The sequence below is a fragment of the Lineus longissimus genome, chromosome 12 (assembly GCF_910592395.1).
Source record: "Lineus longissimus chromosome 12, tnLinLong1.2, whole genome shotgun sequence".
Classification (NCBI taxonomy): Eukaryota; Metazoa; Nemertea; class Pilidiophora; order Heteronemertea; family Lineidae; genus Lineus; species Lineus longissimus.
The window spans coordinates 2,091,242-2,114,911 of NC_088319.1; the positions used below are offsets into that span (position 1 = coordinate 2,091,242).

At 40.1% G+C, this 23,670-nt stretch overlaps 1 protein-coding gene across 9 annotated transcripts in view; it reads right to left on the minus strand.

Moving 5' to 3' along the window:
• Positions 1-908: 908 nt before the first annotated feature.
• Positions 909-23,670, minus strand: part of LOC135497152 (endothelin-converting enzyme homolog) — a 90,934-nt gene continuing 68,172 nt past the window's right edge. For 8 of the 9 annotated variants that reach the window (XM_064786896.1, XM_064786894.1, XM_064786893.1 and 5 more), the window contains 3 exons: positions 20,810-20,905; positions 2,595-2,671; positions 909-1,273 (listed from right to left, as the gene is read on the minus strand). In XM_064786896.1, coding sequence (XP_064642966.1) covers positions 1,174-1,273; positions 2,595-2,671; positions 20,810-20,905 — 273 coding nt within the window. In that variant the 3' untranslated portion in view covers positions 909-1,173. The remainder of the gene's footprint in view (positions 1,274-2,594; positions 2,672-20,809; positions 20,906-23,670) is intronic. The other variant, XM_064786898.1, reaches the window with a different exon arrangement.

Consider the following 23,670-nt stretch of genomic DNA (forward strand, 5'->3'; position numbering starts at 1 on the left):
TGTTGAGCGGCACTGTTTATTTCTTATTTCCTGTGCCACTAGTAAATACATTGTACACCAATGGCATTGACAATCATCAAACAGACAACATGCAGAATCATACCGACAAATTAGAATACACACAGGTTCTATAAAGCACTGTGCAAATTACGTCACTCTGACCTGACAATTATCGCTGTGATGAGCAATAAAAGAATAGCTCATCTGCAGGTAAAACTCATAATCCCTTGGTTTGATAAAGGCTGCAGGTATTGACATACAGTTTCATTGCAATAGTGAATTTGAATTTGTTCGTTTTCGAAGACCAAACCCCTGAAACCTAGCACGAAATTACTAGCTGGGTTCAAATAAAACATGAGCTGTTAAAACCACTTATACCTTGCACGCCCATAGCATATTCAAGTCAAGTCATCCAATGTAAATGAGCAGCTGACATGACAATGCTGCCAATAGCTATCCCCCTCCCCCATATGTAGTGAAGATTTATAGGCCTTCACTGACCCCATCCCTTGGTATACTCATTTCTAACACCTTACACCCTACGTGCAGTACTCAGCTTGAGATTTTTCTTGCCGAGTTGTCAGGCTACCTGTCCTCAAATTCTGACTTTTTTATTTGACCACCAAGGGCTGATGACGTCTGCCGCAAAGCACCTCCTCCTGCTCCGCAAAGGAGATGAAGTTTTAACTTCACAACTATGAACCAATATTTCAATCCTAAGTGTCATGAGGCATGTACTACGGACCCAAATTTCTAATGACGTCATTATGTATGGCGGAATACATGGCATTACGTCGTTCCCAATGACAACCAAGAAACATCTAAGAAGTGGTTGAACAGCGGGAGCCAAACCACAAGAGTCCTTGCCCCCCCCCCCCCCCCCAGGTAGATAAACCTTCATTGATCCCCCTCGACTCTTAAAACCCTAATGCCTACAATGCAGTTTCAAGCTTTGTACCCAAGGTACTGGCAGTAAAAGTAGCTACAAGAGGCTGACTTGTCAGGCTTGTTTTAAAATCGATCATTGATCATCTGCTACCCGTTGCTGAAAATCACCACCTGGCCTTTCCTCAGATATCAATATTTTTCCATTTTCAACTTCCCTCTTCCCTCTTTCCACTTTCCCCTTTTTACATCTTTACCGTAAGTAGAATACAAGTGTATCTCGCCACCTCACCACACCTCACATTTTTTCACAGGATTCATGGGGGTGCCTGACGGACAGCTATAGTGTTGTGCGAATTCTTTAGAATTGGAGAGCGAACCAATCACCCTGAAAAAAACGAAAGTATGTTAGATTTTTTCCAAGGAAAAAGGTGTTGTCGGATTAGGTTTTCAACCATTACTTATCATATGCCAGCAGACACATTGCCAAAAACAAATGAAATGGTCCAGGGACCATGTGCTCACCTCGAGTAATGTTATGCATGTCATTTGCAGTGGATTTGGGGGGAACAGTTTCAGGCTAGTTTCACCAGTTTTGAATCTATTGAATAATATTATTCTTCTCGGCTCAATGGCACAAAAGAAAACTACCGGTACCATCTAAGTATAGCATTTTTGTTATAAAGTTGACTGAATTTCAGGGCTATTGAAGAATGTACATGTTACATGGAAATTGGTTGACATCTGTTCAACAGTTAAGGAGTAATAGGATATCCAAGATGGCGGCCTGGCGGCCATATTTGTCATGGGATTTGACTGAAAATTAGGGATATTGATAAGATTTACTGATTTATTGTGCCTGACTGGCTTGGTGTGCCTGACTGGCTTGGTGTGCCTGACTGACTTACTGCACCTGACTGGCTTGGAGTGCCTGACTGACTTACTACACCTGACTGGCTTGGTGTGCCTGGCCGACTGACTTTGCCTGACTGATAAATGGGCCTAACTGGCTTGGTGTGCCTGACTGACTTGTTGTGCCAGACTGACTTACTGCGCCTGACTGGCTTGGAGTGCCTGATTGGTTTGGTGTGCCAGACTGACTTACTGCACTTGACTGGCTTGGAGTGCCTGACTGACTTACTGCGCCTGACTGGCTTGGAGTGCCTGACTGGTTTGGTGTGCCAGACTGACTTACTGCGCCTGACTGGCTTGGAGTGCCAGACTGACTTACTGCGCCTGACTGGCTTGGAGTGCCTGACTGACTTACTGCGCCTGACTGGCTTGGAGTGCCTGACCAACTGACTTTGCCTGACTGATAAATGAGCCTAACTGGCTTGGTGTGCCTGACTGACCAACCATGCTAACTGTGCTAGACTGCTTAACTGTGGCAGACTGACTAACTGTGCCTGACTGACTAACTGAGCATGACTGACTATTACTTTTCCGGACTGGCTGACTGACTATCTAAACCTGACTGACTCACTAAGCCTGACTGACTAATCATGCTTTAATCTGAGCCTGATTGACTAACTGAGCATGACTGACTAATGATGCCAGACTGACTAACTGTGCCTGACTGACTACCTAAACCTGGCTGACTCACTATAAAGCCTGACTGACTAACTGTTGCTGCTTGCCAACTGTGCATAACTTACTAACAGTGCTGGACTGACTAACTGTGCCTGAGAGAATAACTGGGCCTGACTTACCTATACTGAGCTGGTGTGTGTGCATCACTGACTAACTGTAAATGGTAGGTCTCCTTGGTCGCAATGCTGCACCAAACCTGCAACACAAAACAAACCATGAACAGATGAAATGACCATGGGCCATTGTGTTCACCAGATTAAACTTGTGTAAAGTTTAAACAGATTGTTCTCTGATACCTTGTTGATTTGGGGAAAGGGAGAAAAAGGGAAAAGTGGAAAAGGTTTTTTTTTGAAAAATGACTAGATGACTTTCCTGAGCAATGTCACTATTTCTATAGGTGTTAAGAGACCACTTAAACCATGTAGAACAGCAAATAAGCTTCTCCTTCAAATGACTTCTTCCTTGATTTCTTTGGACAATCTTTTCTCCACTTTAAGGGGGATACAGGCCAGGACTTTTCAAGAAAATTCAATGCCTTCTAGAGAGGAAAACAACTTCCCGAGAAGATCGTGTGACCAGAGGTTCAGTGAAAGCAGAACGCTTGTGAGAGTAAGTTTCCTTATAAACCAGAGCTAACAAGTCAAAAACTTTCATACACCTGGATAGATAAATCTTCACAGTTATGCCTAATTTGGGCTGATGACATATCAAGCATATCCAAACATGAACTTGGTTGAATCTGATAAAATATCGATTTTTTTAATGGCTTGGCTATATAGGGCATGTGTCATGTTGTCAGGGGCACTTTGGGAGAGGCAGCCACTGGAAGATCTCAACGATATTCCCAATTACAATCAGTATGTCTATTACAGCGAACAACTTGAAAATTAAAGAATATTCGGAACTTTCCTTGCCAACAGCTACTTTTTGGAGTCACCTAGTCTAAAGTAAGTAGATAATTTGGAAATTTTGGAACTATTCATAGTGGCCATCTTGAAATTCAAAGACTTTTAGCTTGTCGTGGAATGGGTCATGTCCTTGACGGCCATAATCTTAAACTTAAGAGGTTTTGATCATGGTTTACATTGTGTATGTTTATGAAATTTTTCTTTATTTTTCAGCAAGTTTGAGTTCAGTCGTGCTCAACCTGCCAGATCATCGACATTTAGGCTAACATTCCTTGAGAGGACCCTCACGCACACTCACTCATAAAGACCTCATGGCTCTGAATCAACAGGCACTGCAGGACTGAAAATCTGCTCAACACCACAAGAAGAGAGGAGGTAAGCACATGACCCGGGGCCTTGCACTAGTGTACCACCGCTAGGGATTCCAGCAGTCACAGGGACCAGTCATCACTTTAAGCTGCATCCAGAATTTGCCGCTCTTGTGTTGCTGAGCCAAGGTATTCTATCATTCTCCATTCGCCAAAAAGCAATGCTGTGGAAATATTTAAGTTCTACAGTTGTCTAAGGTTCCATTATTATTCATCACGCAACTCAATACACAATTTTTTTCTCAACCCGCCAGATCATCCACACTCAGGCTAACACTCCTTGAGAGGACCCTCACGCACACTTACTCATTAAGACCTCGTGGCTCTGAATCAACAGGCACTGCAGGACTGAAAATCTGCTCAACACCATAAGAAGAGAGGAGGTAAGCACATGACCCGGGGCCTTGCACTAGTGTACCACCACTAGGGATTCCAGCAGTCACAGGGACCAGTCATCACTTTAAGCTGCATCCAAAATTTGCCACTCTTGTGTTGCTGAGCCTGGGTATTCTATCATGCTCCATTCGCCAAAAATTAATGCTGTGAAAATATTTAAGTTCTACAGTTGTGTGAGGTTTCATTATTATTCATCACGCAACTCAATACACAATTTTTTCTCAATCTGCCAGATCATCCACACTTAGGCTAACATTCCTTGAGAGGACCCTAACGCACACTTACTCATAAAGACCTCATGGCTCTGAATCAACAGGCACTGCAGGACTGAAAATCTGCTCAACACCACAAGAAGAGAGGAGGTAAGCACATGACCCGGGCCCTTTCACTAGTGTACCATCACTAGGGATTCCAGCAGTCACAATAACCAGTCAGCAGTTTCAGCTGTATCCCCTACTTGCAACTCTGCAGCCTAGTTATTTCTATCATGCTCCATTCGCCAAAAATTAATGCCGTGAAAATATTTAAGGTCTACAGTTGTCTAAGGTTCCATCATTATTCATCACGCAACTCAATACACAATTTTTTTCTCAACCCGGCAGATCATCCACACTTAGGCTAACACTCCTTGAGAGGACCCTCACGCTCACTTAATACTCGTGAAGACATCGTGGCTCTGAATCAACAGGCACTGCAGGACTGAAAATCTGCTCAACACCACAAGAAGAGAGGAGGTAAGCACATGACCCGGGCCCTTTCACTAGTGTACCATCACTAGGGATTCCAGCAGTCACAGGGACCAGTCAGCAGTTTCAGCTGCATCCCCTACTTGAAACACTGCAGCCTATTTATTTCTATCAATATCATGCTCCATTCGCCAAATATTAATGCTGTGAAAATATTTAAGTTCTACAGTTTTCTTAGGTTCTATGATACTCAATAAATAATTTTTTTCTTCATTTTTCAGTAAGTTTGAGCCGAGTCGAGCTCAACCCTGCCAGGTCATCTATGCAGTTCCCATGAGGACCCTCGCACGTACTCACTCGTAAAGACCTCATGGATCGTACTTCAACAGGCATTGGACTGAAAAAACTGCTCAACACCAAGACATGAGAATAGTGAGTTTTTGATAGAGAGTTTTATATATTGCTTGTCACTGTACTGTTTACTGTATGAAACTGCTCTAAAATCGCACACATTATCATCTAGCCTGTCCAAAGACCTTTCTGGAGAACCAAGGGCAGCCACAATCTAGCGCACACAAGGACTTTTCAGGTCAGTTGAGAGTTACAAAATGGCTCCGGCCAGGTATCGAAGACGGGACCGCCGCCGGATCACAAGATTGATGCTCAACTGTTGTGACCACGATGCTAAGCACATGACCCCGGCCCTTGCACTAGGGTTTGTAGCCCCCCCCCCCCAAAATTCCATCAGCCAGGGTGTCGTGCATCTCTCGCTACACACCACCACCGACGCCTAATAAAACGTTTTAATCACTTTTCTCAAGGAAAAACAAATGTCCCTTTTTTCAAGGACAAGTTGCACAAATAACCAACCAAACGAGCCAAATAGTTTCTCAAAATCAATATCACTGATTTCTTACCATTTCTAAAGGATCGATTGGAAAAATTCCCAACCAATCGAGTTAAATGCTTCCTCAAAATAAAAATTGTACTGATAAACTAGGGATATTTTTCCTCTTCTAAAGGACAAGTTGCAGAAATTACCAATCAACCAAGCCAAATAGGTCTCAAAATTAAGTTAACTGCTTTGTCATAGTCAAAGTTTACAAATATCTCAATGATTTTTTGCCATTTCTAAAGGACCAGTTGCAAAAATTCCCAACCAATTCAGTTAGATACTCTTCCAAAATCAATATCAACTAATATCTCTTGGATATTTCTTAATTTCTATGGGCTGAGTTGCAAAAATTCCCCACCGATCAAGTAAAATGCCTTCTCAAAATAAAAATTGTACTACATACTGGGGATATTTTGCCATTTCTAAAGGACCAGTTGCAAAAATTACCAATCAACCAAGCCAAATAGTTTCTCAAAATAAATGATTACAGACATCTCACAGATTTGTTTTCCATTTCTAAACGACTAATTGGAAAAATTCCCCACCAATCGAGTTGAATGCTTTCTCAAAATAAATAATGTACTTATATACTAGGGATATTTTTCCATTTCGAAAGAACCAGTTTAAAAAATTACCCATCAACCAATGAGCCCAATAGTTCTTAAAATCAAGTTATAAAGTGCTTTGTCAAAATCAAAATTCACTGATATCTCACAGATTACTTTCCATTTTTAAAGGACCAGTTGAGTAAATACTTTACCAGGTATATTTTTCATTTTGTATAATAAAATATACCAGATCACAAATCGCAATATGTATATTTGTAAATCTACCATCTAAAATTTGTCATGCTCGGACAGAGACAAGACCACAATTGATTTTTTAAGCCTTTCAGCAGTTAAATTGTCAATGTTTGACCGCGACGCATCAAATACTGCGTATATGGTTGTGAATTTGAAATTTTTATATGATATTCAGGACAGTGGGGCAAGTAAATGGTGAAAAATAAACTGGTAGTTGACCACGGAAATTTTTTGATAATCGACAAATTAGACCGACATTGATATTTCCACTCTTTTCAGCCAACTGGCAGAAAAATCTCAAAACACGCCCCCTATTACCAAATTAGCAAAATTCGAAATTAATTTTTTCATCAAATAATTTCTTTATATCTGTAGACTTGCCACAACAAATATTTTTTCAATGCCTCTCCAAATATGTACTTGAGAGTTAAAAACATGCACTCGTCTAATTAATAGGCCTCGACCCTCCAACCTATGAATATTCATTAGTGGTCTTGTCTCGACATCAAATATGGCCACCAGGCAGCCATCTTGAAAAGTAAACAATGTCCTTCTACTCTGAAACTAATGATCTGATTGGAACCAAATTTCATGTAATTTTATATGTATGTACTCTCTACAGCATCCCTGAATTTCAGTCAATATGATAACCAATATGGCCACCAGGAGGCCATCTTCAAAATTAAACAAAGTCCTATTTCTCTAAAACTCATATTCGGATTGCAACCAAATTTCAGGTGAATGTGTATCTTAGTTCTCTTTACAATATCCTCAATTTTCAGTTAAATCTGAAGACAAATATGGCCTCCAGGCTGCCATCTTGAAAATTCATCCAAGTCCTATTACTCTTTAACTGTTGAACAGATGTCAACTAATTTCCATGTGACATGTTCATGTACACTCTACAATAACCCTGAATCTCATGAACAATATGTGGATATGGCCGTTAGGTGGCAATCTTGAAAATTCGATAAAATTTTTAAATTCTCCATAAAAGCTGCACTACCACACCACTTCCTCTATGATTGCAAAATTGACTTTAATGACCAAAACTGTTTCCCCATATCCACTGCAGAATACACCCACTAACATTACCTGAGGTGAGCACATGGTCCCTGGACAATTTCATTTTGTAAATTGATTATGGCCTGTCTTTGGGATATAGATAACCGGTCTGGGTTTTTCCGAGTTAAATGCCTCAAGCATTAGGTCAAGAAATTATCCCACTGAACCTTTGGCAATATTTGGCAGTTAACCCCCCATTACCGAGTAATTCTGTCCCACTTCAAGTGTTTCTATACTTCTTTGAGTAATTTTTCCCCACTTCAAGTGTTTCAGACTAGACTTGAATATATGAAAATAACCTTTTGTCACAATAATTTTTTATCAGTTTTTCGAAACATGATCTGACTGGTCCGCATTGATCTGAAGGGTAAGACATGATGATGTGATCAAACCAGGAATTTTGAAGTTTGTTATTTCAAATCTTGATTTTGAATCTCGAACTACAAATCTGGAGTATGCTTTCTGGGCTTTAGTATAAACGACACCTTATTGAACCTGCTGGGGTACCTAAGTCTGGAAATATGTCACTGGCCTTTGCACGATCATAAATGCAGATATAAGATAAAACAAATTGAAAACAAAAAATTGGTCCAATTTTTTATCGATATTATAGGAATTCATGCGATACCAGAAGTAGGTTGTTTTTTTCGTGTCACCTGGTACCAACTTGATCAAGTTTCAAGTTGTTGTTTTGGGTCAAAATATCTTAAAGGGCGTGTTTAGGCAAAGCTGTAAGTAGCCCAGGTACTGTACAGACAACGTTTAGTGATAACGTTAAAGGGGGACGATAGGCAGGAGCCGAGGGGGTAATTTGGTCATTTTCAGGTGACTTATATACACAGTGAGGGCCGTCATGTCAGATTCAGCACTAAATGTATTCCTCGTACAAGCGCGAATCATTTCTGTGAGATATGAGAGACCTCTATTGGCGACTTAATGTAACTTTATCTTGCCTACCTAGCTGCTGCCTATATTGTCCCTTTAAAGCCAAATCTAATATGGGTACAAGTGAATTTAGCCCAATGATTTTCTCTTGAAACTGCTATCCTTAAGTTGATTTTCCCATGTTGATGTAAAAGTTTGGGAATTTCTTTTGCTTCAAAAGTGCAATCATATTATGAAATTATTAATGGTGGGGAAGAACACTGAGGAGTGTGCAGTGTCTTTGTTTCTTATGTCGCATTTCAACAATTTCATTGATTAATTTGTGAAAATCAAACCCGGTTAAGATAATTGATTTCGCCAGCAAATGAATATGGTTCATAATGTCAGTTATAACCTGTGCACAGTAAAAAACTGCCAATACAACCCACAGATATATTGAGAGTTTTGAACAGTAACCTTGAATAAATGACCCTCTTTTTCTTTTCACAGTTTTAAGCCCCCCCCCCAAAACACTGATCAAAATGTCAGTTCATCTTAATCCCATACTGCAAGGGTTCTAAGAATTGAAATATTTTTGTATGTACTACTAGCAAGGATACGTCACATATTGTACAGGTTTTCGATTTGACCTACTTTTCAAGGTCGCAGAGATCAAAGTTCGCTTAATCACCGTTTGGTTGCATGTTTCATTTCTATTTGAGCTAGTAGGTTTTAAACATGTGTGGATATGTATCTAGTGACCCAAAAATTTGTCATGCTCGGACATCAAATATGGCCACCAGGCAGCCATCTTGAAAATTTAACAATGTCGTTTACTCTGAAACAAATGATCGGATTGGAACTAAATGTCATGTAATTTTATATGTATGTACTCTCTACAGCATCTTTGAATTTCAGTCAATATCATAACCAATATGGCCGCAAGGAGGCCATCTTGAAAATTAAACAAAGTCCTATTTCTCTGAAACCCACTTTCGGATTGCAACCAAATTTCAGGTGATTGTGTATCTTGTCTTTACAATATCCTCAATTTTCAGTTAAATCTGATGACAAATATGGCCTCCAGGCCGCAATCTTGAAAATTCAACCAAGTCCTATTACTCTTTAACTGTTGAACAGATGTCAACTAATTTCCATGTGACATGTTCATGTACACTCTACAATAACCCTGAATCTCATGAACAATAATAAGTATATGGCCTCCAGGCTGCCATCTTGAAAATTCAACCAAGTCCTTTTACTCTTTAACTGTTGAACAGATGTCAGTTAATTTCCATGTGACATGTTCATGTACACTCTACAATAACCCTGAATCTCATGAACAATAATAAGTATATGGCCTCCAGGCTGCCATCTTGAAAATTCAACCAAGTCCTATTACTCTTTAACTGTTGAACAGATGTCAACTAATTTCCATGTGACATGTTCATGTACACTCTACAATAACCCTGAATCTCATGAACATTATGTGGATATGGCCGTTAGGTGGCAATCTTGAAAATTCAATAAAATCTTTAAATTCTCCATAAAAGCTGCACTACCACACCACTTCCTCTATGATTGCAAAATTGACTGTAATGACCAAAACTGTTTCCCCATATCCACTGCAGAATACACCCACTAACATTACCTGAGGTGAGCACATGGTCCCTGGACAATTTCATTTTGTAAATTGATTATGGCCTGTCTTTGGGATATAGATAACTGGTCTGGGTTTTTCCAATTTCAATTTCAATTTCAATTTCAACAACTTTATTGAGAACCAACATAAAATTATATACATAGTAAAACAACAGTGATGAAAATACAAATAAAACATATGGTCGAAATAACAGTAAAACTAGGTGCCCAAAAGGGAGCGCCAAAGGGTCAATTAAGACCCATTCACGGGACCCCTAAAAGAGTATAATAATTTTAATAAAACATGTAAAAGCATTCTTTTAATAGCGGCAAAAAGGACACCTGCAACGCCCAACCCATGAGCACGCGTTGTCCGGGTCAAAACGCTCCATCAGCTGGCTTTCATAAAAGGCACACTCATAGGCAGGGCATTCCACGTGCCCTCCACACGATTAAAAAACGACCGGCAATATGTCTCCGTTCTACATCTAGCACCACGTATAAGAAGTGGGTCACCCCTCCTTTCTCTAAAAGATATATATTTTGAAGTGTCCAAATCGATTTTACCGATAAAGCAATTGTGCAAAAAATTGAGGTCAGCCATCTCCCGCCTGTAAGACAAAGGTAACATAGACATAACAGAGAGCCTCTCTTTGTAACTTAGTTCTCCACCTAACATATGCCTTGTGGCTCTGCGTTGAACCCTTTCTAGCTTGACCAAGTTTTCCCTCGTGATATGATCCCAAGAAACGGAATTATATTCCAATTTTGACCTGACAAGGGATTCAAATAACGCACGCATTAATTTCGGGCTCCTTTTCCTATCAAACACACGCTTAATCGTTGCCCAAGTCTGATTTTTTAAGTCTGGGTTTTTCCGAGTTAAATGCCTCAAGCATCAGGTCAAGAAATTATCCCACTGAACCTTTGGCAATATTTGGCAGTTAACCCCCCATTCCCGAGTAATTTTGTCCCACTTCAAGTGTTTCTATACTTCTTTGTTCAATTGTTCCCTTTATATTCTTGACCCTCTTCAGCAGAAAAAGAAACAATTTCAATTTGTTCTAAACACCTCTGCTCTTTTATTTAGCGCTTTTAGTAGAACAATTGATTTTTTTCTGGGAATTTAGAATTTCATTTTGACAAGCAGTAGTTCTATCTATCTATCTATCTATGTATCACATTTATATAGCGCCCTTATCAGTCCTATATTGGGCCGTTCAAAGGCGCTTAACAAAAACAGAGTCTCTATAAGAAGTATATAGTCTTTGACAACAATAAACAATTCTAATGTTCGTAATGTTGTTGAAAAAGGTGTATCATTCAGCTACTAATTTTATTCCTCGAGGTCAGTTTGAGGAGGAAGTCATTACTTTCTTCACCTTGTTCATGCCATTCTCAGCTTAACTGTGTTTTACAACTTGCTATCATTTATAATTTGCATTAATGTATACAACCCCATGACCCAATTTGATTTGAGCAATCATAAGAACTATTTCAGTAAAGGCAAATAATGACAGTATTTTACAGATTAAATCATCTTATCACAAGTGTACGTATTTGAAATATCACAATACATATGACGGCAGTATTTTGAATAATTCGTATTTGTTCATATTGAGTACTAGCATAGTACCCGTTCTGTGGACGGGTTATTGAGGGGATTTGTTTCCTGTAATGCATGCCAATTTTAGAAGTCCCCAATACCACTGACGAAATTCAATGTATTGATGTATACATCTTGGCTCGGATTTCCTGGTCAAATTCGTCTTCCAAGCAATTCCAAGTTTACATATAATTAAAACAACATTCCACATATAACCATAGATGACTTCCTACTACGAAAAACAACCTCTTCCCTCCCAATTTCGAGAACACTCCGGACAAACCTCACCACTTTCTCCTTTTATTGTATAGATTTCATGAAGCTATAAACAAATCATAGCAAACGACTTAATCATGTTTATCTCATGTGGTGCGTTAAGGGAATCAAACACGACGCTTGCAAATACCCATCCAACAGCAACGTGTCTGCATTCTTCATACAACTGAGCAGTTGTCCATATTTCCGCGCATAAATTTGGACAAGAACGTTGCCAAATGGTCAAATATCAGAATTTTCATCATTATTTAGTCACCACTTTTATTAGATGGTAGAATATTAACATCTATAAGTAAGTAAGTACTGAGTAAGTAAGTGAAATCAAATTTGAAAGGTGCTGTTTCCACTAAGAATGTAAATGTTCAAGAGGGCCCCACACCCGATAGTCAATAATCAATTAACTCCCGATCATGCCCAAACCTGGCCACAGATGTCAAGTATCTCATTAACACAATCTGCAGAGACAACTGATTTGGCAATAACCACAGACAGTGCCTTTGTCCTTAAAGGTCATCTCTTTGACATTGAATGCACAAAGTGCAACTATGATGACTTTGTTATTTTTCTCAGCGTTCATATTTGTCACTGTCACGTTTTCACAGGTTGATTCATAACCTTGTTGACAGTGAGCACTTATTTTACCCTTGAAGTATTGTGGTAAGATCACAGCAAAAACCACTTCACAAAGCAAATAAAAGACAGACAACCCAATTATGTATCACACCCATCAAGATATGTGCCAATGTGGACCGAAACTCCCCCATATGTGATGGAGCTCAAATGGATAGTTAAAGGTTATTACATGTTTTTGTCTGTATCCTTCGTGAGGCTTAATATTCCCTAAATTTGTAATCGCAGTCTGGTGACCATATTGGGTTGAGGTTGGTTAGTTGACAGCATTGCCTTGCAAGAGAGCCCTTAAAGAGATCCAGTTGTGACTTAAGTCTGTATTAAAACTAGCTGAACATAGTAAAAATAACTAAATTAGTGATTACCTCTTTTGCACTTCATTGACTGGAGTCAGTAATGTTATGCAACGTTATACAACGTTACCCTGATGTCCAGCTCACATAAACAACTAGCAGAGGGGAACTTGAAACTGCTGATATTTATGAACGGAAGCTTATTCCAGCCTTAGGTTTTAACTGGGCCGTTCAAAACTCCTCATTTTTATAAGCGTTGCGCTACAGGGTTCCTTTAATGCAGCAGACCAGACTGTCTAATATCGCAGTTAGAACTTGTGGCAATTTTTACACAATCTCAAGTCTGTCATGTCTGTGACACCATGTGACAGAGGTTCAATGGTCTGACATGATCACAGGGATAAACACACTCTGCCAAAACCATGACACATATGTGTCTATCCAGATTGGTTAAGTGCCCCCCCCCCCCCCCCCCGACTTGAATATATAAAAATCCTTTTGTCACAATAACTTTTTATCACTAATATCAGTTTTTGAAAACATGACCTGACTGGTCCGCTTTGATCTGAAGGGTGAGACATGATGATGTGATCAAACTAGGAATTTATAATTTGGTATTTCAAATCTTGATTTTCGAATATTGAATTACAATTCTGGAGTTAGCTTTCTGGGCTTTTGTATAAACGACACCTTATTGAACCTGCTGGGGTGCCTTAGTGATGAAATATGTTAATGGCCTTTGAACGATCAGAAATGCTGGTATTAATAAGATAAAACAAACTGAAAACAAAAAATACTGATATCAGCTCCATTTGGCCGCAATTTGTCCAATGTTTTGTCGATATTATAGGAGTTTATGGATACAGAAGTAGGTTATTTTTTTTCGTTTCACCTGGTACCAACTTGATCAAGTTTCAAGTTGTTTTGGGTCAAAATATCTTAAAGGGGAGTGTTTAGGCAAAGCTGTAAGTAGCCCAGGGATTACTGTAAGCATTGGTTCTGTACAGACAACGTTTAGTGATAATGTTAAAGGGGGACTTTAGGCAGGAGCAGAGGGGCTAATTTGGTCATCTTCAGGTGACTATTAAATATACACAGTAATGGTCCTGGGTCATGTCAGATTCAGCACTAAATATATTCCTCGTACAAGCGCGAATCATTTCTGTGAGATGTGAGAGACCTCTATCTTGCCTACCTAGCTGCTGCCTATATTGTCCCTTTAAAACCAAATCTAATATGGGTACGACTGAATTTAGCCAAATGATTTTCTCTTGAAACTGCTATCCTTAAGTAGATTTTCCCATGTTGATGTAAAAGTTTGGGAATTCCTTTTGCTTCAAAAGTGAAATTATTAAAAATTATGAAATTATTAATGGTGGGGAAGAACACTGAGGAGTGTGCAGTGTCTTTGTTTCTTATGTCGCATTTCAACAATTTCATTGATTTATTTTGTTCAGAGAAACTTTCTGCACTTGAATTAAGATCAAACCGGTTAAGATAATTGATTTCGCCAGCAAATGAATATAGTTCATAATGTCGGTTATAATTTGTGCACAGGAGAAAACTGCCAATACAACCTACAGATATATTGAGAGTTTTGAACCGAAACCTTGAATAAATGACCCTCTTATTCTTTTCATAGTTTTACCCCCCCCCCGTGGTCATTTATTGCCAAATCTTTCATCAATCTTCGGCTGGGAACTTTGCAGTATATCATCATCTTGCAGGTTAAAACGGCATGCAGATGAAAAGAAAAGCCCAGGAGACAGTGAAGCTGGTTCCAGAAAGCGCAAACTCGAGAATAGAAACGACAAGCTTGCTTCGAACATGGAAGAAAATCAACGAGGACAGAGTGGACTTGGAGCAGACAAGCAGGAGGGTCATGACGCCAAAGTCGATGGAACTGGAACAGGACAGGGTCACAGGAAACATAAAGCTGTGGTAACTGGAGATGGAGTTAAAATTGATTTGGAGACTGTTAATAGAGCCTTTCTTGAATTAGCAGAGAAAGGTCGTCCAGATACTGTCAAGATATTGATAGATGCTGGGGCTGATGTTAATGCCAAAGACATTAACAATGACATACTCTTGCTTGCATCAGCATCTGGAGGTCATTCTGATACTGTAAAGATATTGATAGATGCTGGGGCTGATGTTGATGCCAAGGACATTAACAATGTCACACCCTTGCTTGCATCAGCATCGGGAGGTCATTCTGATACTGTCAAGATATTGATAGATGCTGGGGCTGATGTTGATGCCAAGGACATTAACAATGTCACACCCTTGCTTGCATCAGCATCTGGAGGTCATTCTGATACTGTAAAGATATTGATAGATGCTGGGGCTGATGTTGATGCCAAGGACATTAACAATGTCACACCCTTGCTTGCATCAGCATTGGGAGGTCATTCTGATACTGTCAAGATATTGATAGATGCTGGGGCTGATGTTGATGCCAAGAACACTGACAATGACACACCCTTGTTTGTATCAGCATGGAGAGGTCATTCTGATACTGTCAAGATATTGATAGATGCTGGGGCTGATGTTAATGCCAAGAGCACTAACAATGTCACACCCTTGCTTGCATCAGCATTGCAAGGTCATTCTGATACTGTCAAGATATTGATAGATGCTGGGGCTGATGTTAATGCCAAGAACACTGACAATGACACACCCTTGCATTATTCAGCATGGGAAGGTCATTCTGATACTGCCAAGATATTGATAGATGCTGGGGCTGATGTTAATGCCAAGGACATTAACAATGTCACACCCTTGCTTGCATTAGCATGGGGAGGTCATTCTGATACTGTCAAGATATTGATAGATGCTGGGGCTGATGTTAATGCCAAGGACATTAACAATGTCACACCCTTGCTTGCATCAGCATGGGGAGGTCATTCTGATACTGTCAAGATATTGATAGATGCTGGGGCTGATGTTAATGCCAAGGACATTAACAATGTCACACCCTTGCTTGCAACAGCATCGGAAGGTCATTCTGATACTGTCAAGATATTGATAGATGCTGGGGCTGATGTTGATGCAAAGGGCACTAACAATGTCACACCCTTGCTTGCATCAGCACAGGGGGGTAATTCTGATACTGTCAAGATATTGATAGATGCTGGGGCTGATGTTAATGCCAAGAACACTGACAATGTCACACCCTTGCATAAATCAGCATGGGGAGGTCATTCTGATACTGTCAAGATATTGATAGATGCTGGGGCTGATGTTGATGCCAAGGACACTAACAATGACACACCCTTGCTTGCATCAGTACGGGGAGGTCATTCTGATACTGTCAAGATATTGATAGATGCTGGGGCTGATGTTGATGCCAAGGACACTAACAATTTCACACCCTTGTTTGCATCAGCAGAGGAAGGTCATTCTGATACTGTCAAGATATTGATAGATGCTGGGGCTGATGTTGATGCCAAGAACACTTACAATCAAACACCCTTGCATTATTCAGCATCGAAAGGTCATTCTGATACTGTCAAGATATTGATAGATGCTGGGGCTGATGTTGATGCCAAGAACACTAACAATGACACACCCTTGCATTATTCAGCATCGGTAGGTCATTCTGATACTGTCAAGATATTGATAGATGCTGGGGCTGATGTTGATGCCAAGAGCACTAAAAATGTCACACCCTTGCATTATTCTGCATCGAAAGGTCATTCTGATACTGTCAAGATATTGATAGATGCTGGGGCTGATGTTGATGCCAAGAGCACTGACAATGACACACCCTTGCATTATTCAGCATGGGAAGGTCATTCTGATACTGCCAAGATATTGATAGATGCTGGGGCTGATGTTGATGCCAAGACCACTAACAATGTCACACCCTTGCATGCATCAGCATCGGGAGGTCATTCTGATACTGTCAAGATATTGATAGATGCTGGGGCTGATGTTAATGCCATGGACACTGACAATGTCACACCCTTGCTTAGATCAGCACGAAGAGGTCATTCTGATACTGTCAAGATATTGATAGATGCTGGGGCTGATGTTGATGCAAAGGGCACTAACATTGACACACCCTTGCTTGCATCAGCACGGCAGGGTTATTCTGATACTGTCAAGATATTGATAGATGCTGGGGCTGATGTTGATGCCAAGGACACTGACAATGACACACCCTTGCTTGCATCAGCACGGCAGGATTATTTTGATACTGTCAAGATATTGATAGATGCTGGGGCTGATGTTGATGCCAAGGACACTAACAATGTCACACCCTTGCATCAAGCAACTAGAAGAGGGGATTTACAAGTAGTTGTGGGACTCATACTAAAGGGGGCTAATGTGAATCTTAAGAACAACTGTGGTGTGATACCTATTCATCTGGCAGTAGAAGGTAGATACATACAAATCATAAATGAACTAATGAACAAAACTGATTTAGCTGACCCTGGTGCAGTCTCGATATTTCACTCTTTATTACTGGAAACTGATATTGGTATGCTGAAGATTATGTGCCGCAATTCATTAGTCCATCGTGCTTGTGGCAATTACGGGAGGACCTTACTCCATGTTGCCGGACAACTCGGCTGCCATGAATACATTCAACATTTAACAACATGTGATGGAGTCGAGGTTAATCACAAAGATCACTTTGGAAAGAGTTCACTCCACTACGCCGTAGAGATTGGGAATGAAGAGACAATACATGAACTTCTAGAAGCTGGTTGTGATGTTCATGAATTAGACTTAACACGGAAGTCAGTTTTGCACCATGCTGCAATAAATGGACACTGCAATCTTATAGGATTTTTCATTGAAAAATATAGGTTAGATCCATATCAGGCGGATGTTTATCTCAGGAACTGTCTCCATTATGCTGTGATCTATCGAAATGAGGACGTAGTGGCCCTGTTGATGGAGAAATACAGTGATCCTAGGAAGGATGCAAGGGACTATCGAAACAAGACACCGACTGACTACTTGCATCAGTGTGAAGAAGGCAGTTTGACATCAAAATACCTTCGAGGCTGGACATCAGGAGTTACTGCAATTGAGCTTGGTAACACCAAAAGTGATGATCATACTGCCGGAGAATGCTCTGATATTACAAATATTCCTGACTTGTGCAAAATTTCAGAACAACCATACATTGGGTCTGTAATGACAATCACAGGACACGATAATGTAAAATTTGTCAAATATGTTAAAGAAAAGGTGCAACAAGTTATAAAAGAGGTACTACCACAGATCACGGAAGTGGAGGTTATTGGGGTTGGAAGTTCATTTGAGGCATCAAAGCATGGCATGCCTGATGAATTTGATTTTTTGGTGAAGTTGGGACATATTTATTTTGAAAAATCTGACAAACATGAAGGATATCAAAATATGAAGAATTTTTTTTTCATAGATAAATCTAAGGAACCTGAGGTCATTGGGTCATATGGGATGTGGATGTGGAGCAGACTCATGGAATATTGGAGTGATTGCGTATCAAACGGAAAGGCCACACAAAGTGATGGTGATCGCAGCTTCTGTATGTTATCGCCACCACAGAGACATCCTGATCGTAAAACCTGCACGACATGGATCTGGCTGTACAGTGATGAAATGTTTACCGACTTGCCAATATCAATAGACTTGGTGCCTGCCATTGAGGTTGACATCGATGGACAGGGAGACTGGACATCAGCATTGATGATTTTTAAGAGAGAAGAGTGGAAACAACCAAAAAAGTACATAGTTCCTAAAATTCCATACAGGACCAGCACGGTAGCACAAAACATTAAACCTGACGAACTTAATCAGCTTGGGCGAATCTCCTACCCAACAATAGAGGTGGATTACCTCAAAGCTTTGGATAAACGGGTGAAGGTTGTCTTCATCACAGCAAAATGTGTGAGAAAGGCCGAGGTATGTGGCTTCAAAATTAAAAGCAACAAGGGTGATATGGTATGTGGCTACAAAATTAAAAACAACAATGTCAATATTAAGTCGGTCAGTGAGTTAGTAACCAGCTACAGATTGAAATCTGTATTCTTGCATCTGGTTGAACTGTTCCTGAAGTCAGACATGTCCCTCGGGAAAATGGTCCTGATGGTGTATGAACATTTAGAAAAGTGTCTCGAGAGAGATAATCTACCAATGCCCATGGATAATGAGGTCAATGTGTTAGCTGGGTCCAAGCTGAGTACAGAAGACAGCCTCCAGGTGACCAGGATCATGGCAAGGTTTGTCAGGCGTCTGTACGAGAGGGATGTCTCAGCTGAACAACGGGAGAGAGACTCAAGAGAAGAGGCTCGGGGACTAACGAAACTAAGAGCAGAGTACGAGTGGGAACTGTTAAGATTGACTGGGCCAGACCCTGCTGTTGATTATAAACCAACACTGAATCCAGTCCTGTTTCCAAAGCTTCCCAGGTGGTGACATTCAGTTACATCACACCAGTTTCTTTCTCGGTGTAGTTCAACCCTTTCTTCTGGAGACATAACCATGAACCTTTCAAAGCTGAATAAATGATAAATGCACTTAAGTCTATATGCTTGCAGCAAAAAGTCCTTATGTCTCCTCAAATGCGTGGTTCTGCAATATATTGTGTCTATTCAAGCATTGTAGGTCTCTGGTAGCGCCTTGGGGACGGAATCCAAGCTGAGGTTCCTAATGTAACCAATGGTTAACAACCACAGGCTTCGTCATCAATGATAACTGTTATGAATTCGGTGCTCATTGACTGATTGAGTTTATTTAGCTCATGTGTAAGTAACTCAAATGAAATGGCTACGGCCGTGTGTGAGGATCGGATCAATCTTTCGCAGACAAGTTATAACCATTCTGCTAAAGAAACATACTATATATGGGTATGGGGCAGAAGCAGCACAGTGGAAGAGAGTCGGCCTCTGGATCGAGAGGTCGTGGGTTCGACTCCCAGCTAAGTCACTGCTTGGTTACCTGACTGGTCGAGTTCAAGTGAGCGTCTTCTGGTTGCTCCTTGAAATCCGTGATTGATTTCTGTGGAGGCCAGGTAATCATATGGTACCCCAAAAGTGCTTTGAACAGGGAAACATTGAAAAGCGCGATATAAGAACTCAACGTGATTATTTTATCATAGTTTATACTGGCTGATTTGCCAAATATCATTTGACTGTTGTGACCTTGAATATTTGGTCAAATCTAAGGTGCTCAGCTGACAGATTGGGGGTGGGCCAATGAAAATGAGCCCACAGCTGCATGTAAATATGGAATTGTGCAAATAGTATCAGAGCTGTTACTTAATTAGCTTCCAACAATCATTTAGCACAGCTTAGTTAAGAATAACATTTAAACAATTTTTTATAATTTGTTTTAATGAGCTTGTTTCATGTGTTATTGAGATGTTGGATCAGCCACTCAAAAACATGTTTGTGCTGGGCTATTTTTGAATTTCTGTCCCCAGGTGAATTTGTGTTGTAATACAAATGTAGTTGTTACATGTACTAGATTTCTTTGTGAATCTAATGTTATTATCTAAATTCAGATTTTGGACTCCAGACTGGGAACAAACATAATTAGTTTTCCTCTCTGTGATGATGAATGCATATTGAATTTATGAAGTTTTTGAAGCCAAATAGCAAACTCATGCCATTTAATCTCTTTGACCTCGAACAGTAGGTCAAATGAAAAACTTGTATGAGAGGTGCCTATGATGATAATACTGTCATTGATTGAAGATTTGCTGCACTTTTTATGTTTTAAGTTTTGGCCCTCTGGTGGCTAAATTAAGGGTCAGATTGAACTGAAATTAAGTGTCAAAGGTCATCTGACCGAGGGGATTATGTGTACAAAATTTGAATTTCATAGGAGGTTATCTTGATATCAAACATACCTTATCTCGGTATCACACATCAATTGTACTGTAGAAGAACAAAATGAAACATACCTGAGCAAACCCAAGATAAAATAACTGATAGTCGGTCATATTTATCCCAGGCAGGGGGTGCTCTGACCCGTGAACTTTACGCCAGTCCTGATAAGCCTGAAAAACAAAACATTTCCGAGTTAGGGCGCATGTCAAATATCACGAGGCTGAGAAAATGAACACGCTGGATCTCTCTCCCAGGCCTTTCAATTACATTGACACCCTTAATACACCTTGTAATTTTTTAACCTTTTTTGGGGACATGTTTTTTTCACTATTAAGCCTTTGGGGACATTTTGTTGTGGCAAGCCATCGAAATTAGTCAAAAATTCAGTGGGCATTTGAAGTATGTCTCTTTTTTTTGTCGCCACATGAAAATGACACATTTGGGTGTATCAGGCATTAATTTATGACATTAAGGAACAGAATTAAGCATGTTGAGGCATAGAAAAGGCTTCAGAGGTCAATTACCCCTAATATTCACGTCTCTTTTTTCATGATTGGCAAAAATTCATGAAAGAGATAAAAACTTTCATGGTTTTTAGTTTAGTGGATTATGAAATAGCTTCCAGTTTTTCAAACCAATAAGTATTTTTTCGGATTTTTGATTATTACACATCTACATATAGGTTAATCTAGTTTTTCGGCTTGACCTAGGTTGTATAGGCTTGACCTAGGTTGTATAGGCTTGACCTAGGTTGTATAGGCTTGACCTAGGTTGTATGGGCTTGACCTAGGTTGTATAATACTATTTCTTATTGGTCAAAATGAATTCAGGATTCTCTTTATATATTCGTTAAATGCTTTAGGTTTGAAGCACTTTAACTGGGATGTTGATCAATGATAATTCTAAAACACCTTGGTTACAATGAACCACAGTTTACAGTGTATAACGCACTCAGTGCCTCATTTTGACGGCAGCAGTTATGATCAGGCAACCGCGGCCTGCGTTGGTGCAAAATATGGAAGCGGTGAAAAGCAGTCAAAATCTCATTTTTTGGCGTAAATTGGTGTGTTTTATAATAGAAATGGATACCTCACTGATAGAAATGGTTGTCTCTCACCAAACACTGCTCGGGGAGAAGCGATTTTGCCCAAAATCTTATCTGCCAAATTGGTTTTGGCCAATAATTTAGGTGAGACACCATTGGTATAAATTCCTAAACCATTTAACTTGTAAAAAAGAACTTCTCAAACTGGGACCACATTCTCATGTACATGTCCGCCAAACTTAGTATATTTTCTATTTCATGTTGAGTATGTTTCAACTTCAGTTCTATTGTTTGAGTATTCAGGGGCGGAGCTAGCATTTTGGTTTGGCGGGGGGGGGGGAGCAGAAGTGTTTTTGGGTGTGAAATATGACACTGCTTGAAATTTATGGGCCAAAATCATGGTCAAAAACACATTTTGGTGACTTCATGAGGCTTTTTGCACCTCCCCTCTCGTAGCTACAAACCTGAGATAGGGCGATATGTTGGACAGGTTGTACACAGTTCATATTAGGGAGGTTGAGATCTGGGACTTATCACGGATCGAGTATGGATAAAAACGTACAGAAAATTCGTCCTCTTTCTACCGAGTATTCTTCGTATATGTATAAGGCTCCTTGATAAGTTGAAGACACTCTCAAGGCAGAAATATTTGAATGCCTTTTATGTAGAAAGAGTTTTGGCTGGAAAAACGAAAATCTAATTACTGAGTCTAAATTACCATGGTAACTCAGAGTTGTTGTAAGACCGGTAATTTGGTATTACCACGTTCTGGTCTTGGTGGGTGGGATTGTGTATAGTCCATTCATAAACCTGTTGTCTGTGTTGTTTAGTAGAACCTCTCTATTAAGGACACCATTCGGTGTGACAAGTGTTGTACTTAATAGAGAGGTGTCTTGATAAGAGAGCTCAAATTGAATGGAAACGATCAATTTGGGACTAAAACTACTGTCCTTAATAGAGAAGTTGTAGTTAATAGAGTGGTGTGTGCTTAGGGAGGTCCACTACTGGTATTGGGTGTTATAATGCTATTTCATAAATATACAAAATTGCAATTTCACGAACTTGCGAAATAAAAGGTTGACAAATATTTCTGGGTTTACGGTAATGTTGGGCAATAAAATTAGATTTAAGAAAAACTGAACTCTTAAGAAATCGGTCCAGTATCTTTTGCACAGCGGATCAAAAGGACGCGAACATTTACTTCTGAATAGTATAGTAAACCATGATAAAACTTGTGTATGTTATCTAAATATTCGTATTTCATCATCTTCTACTTGTTGTAAGACTTTGACTTTAACTTGGATGTTGTAGATCAATAATAAATTGAATTCTCTACCTGAACCTTATTTACATATTTTACAGATCTTCCTGGTCCCCCTTCATTAGAGATTTTTACGTGAATTTTCAGCCCCTTTTCATCTCCTCCTCAGGAGTGTACTATGGCACGGCTTGACAAGCCAGCCACGGAGGAATGCCTTTATGGCCTCATGTTTGGCGTGGAATCTTTGCCAGACAGGCTACAACCCGAGCACTTCCAATCAATGACTATTTCTACCCCTCGGTGGAGCAGCAACAACTCCCCAAATTGGCTACAACTGGCAAAACAGGGATCTTTGCCAGACAGGCTACAACCCGAGCACTTCCAATCATTGACCATTTGTACCCCTCGGTGGAGCAGCAACAACTCCCCAAATTGGCTACAACTGGCAACACAGGGATCTTTGCCAGACAGGCTACCGCCAGTAACCATTTATACCCATCGGACCAGGGTCCTAATGACCGCTGTGGTCAGAGACCTGTGCCAATACCATGGCACCTCGCATCAAACCAGGGTCCTAATGACCGCTGTGGTCAGAGACCTGTGCCAATACCGCAGCCCCTCACATCAAA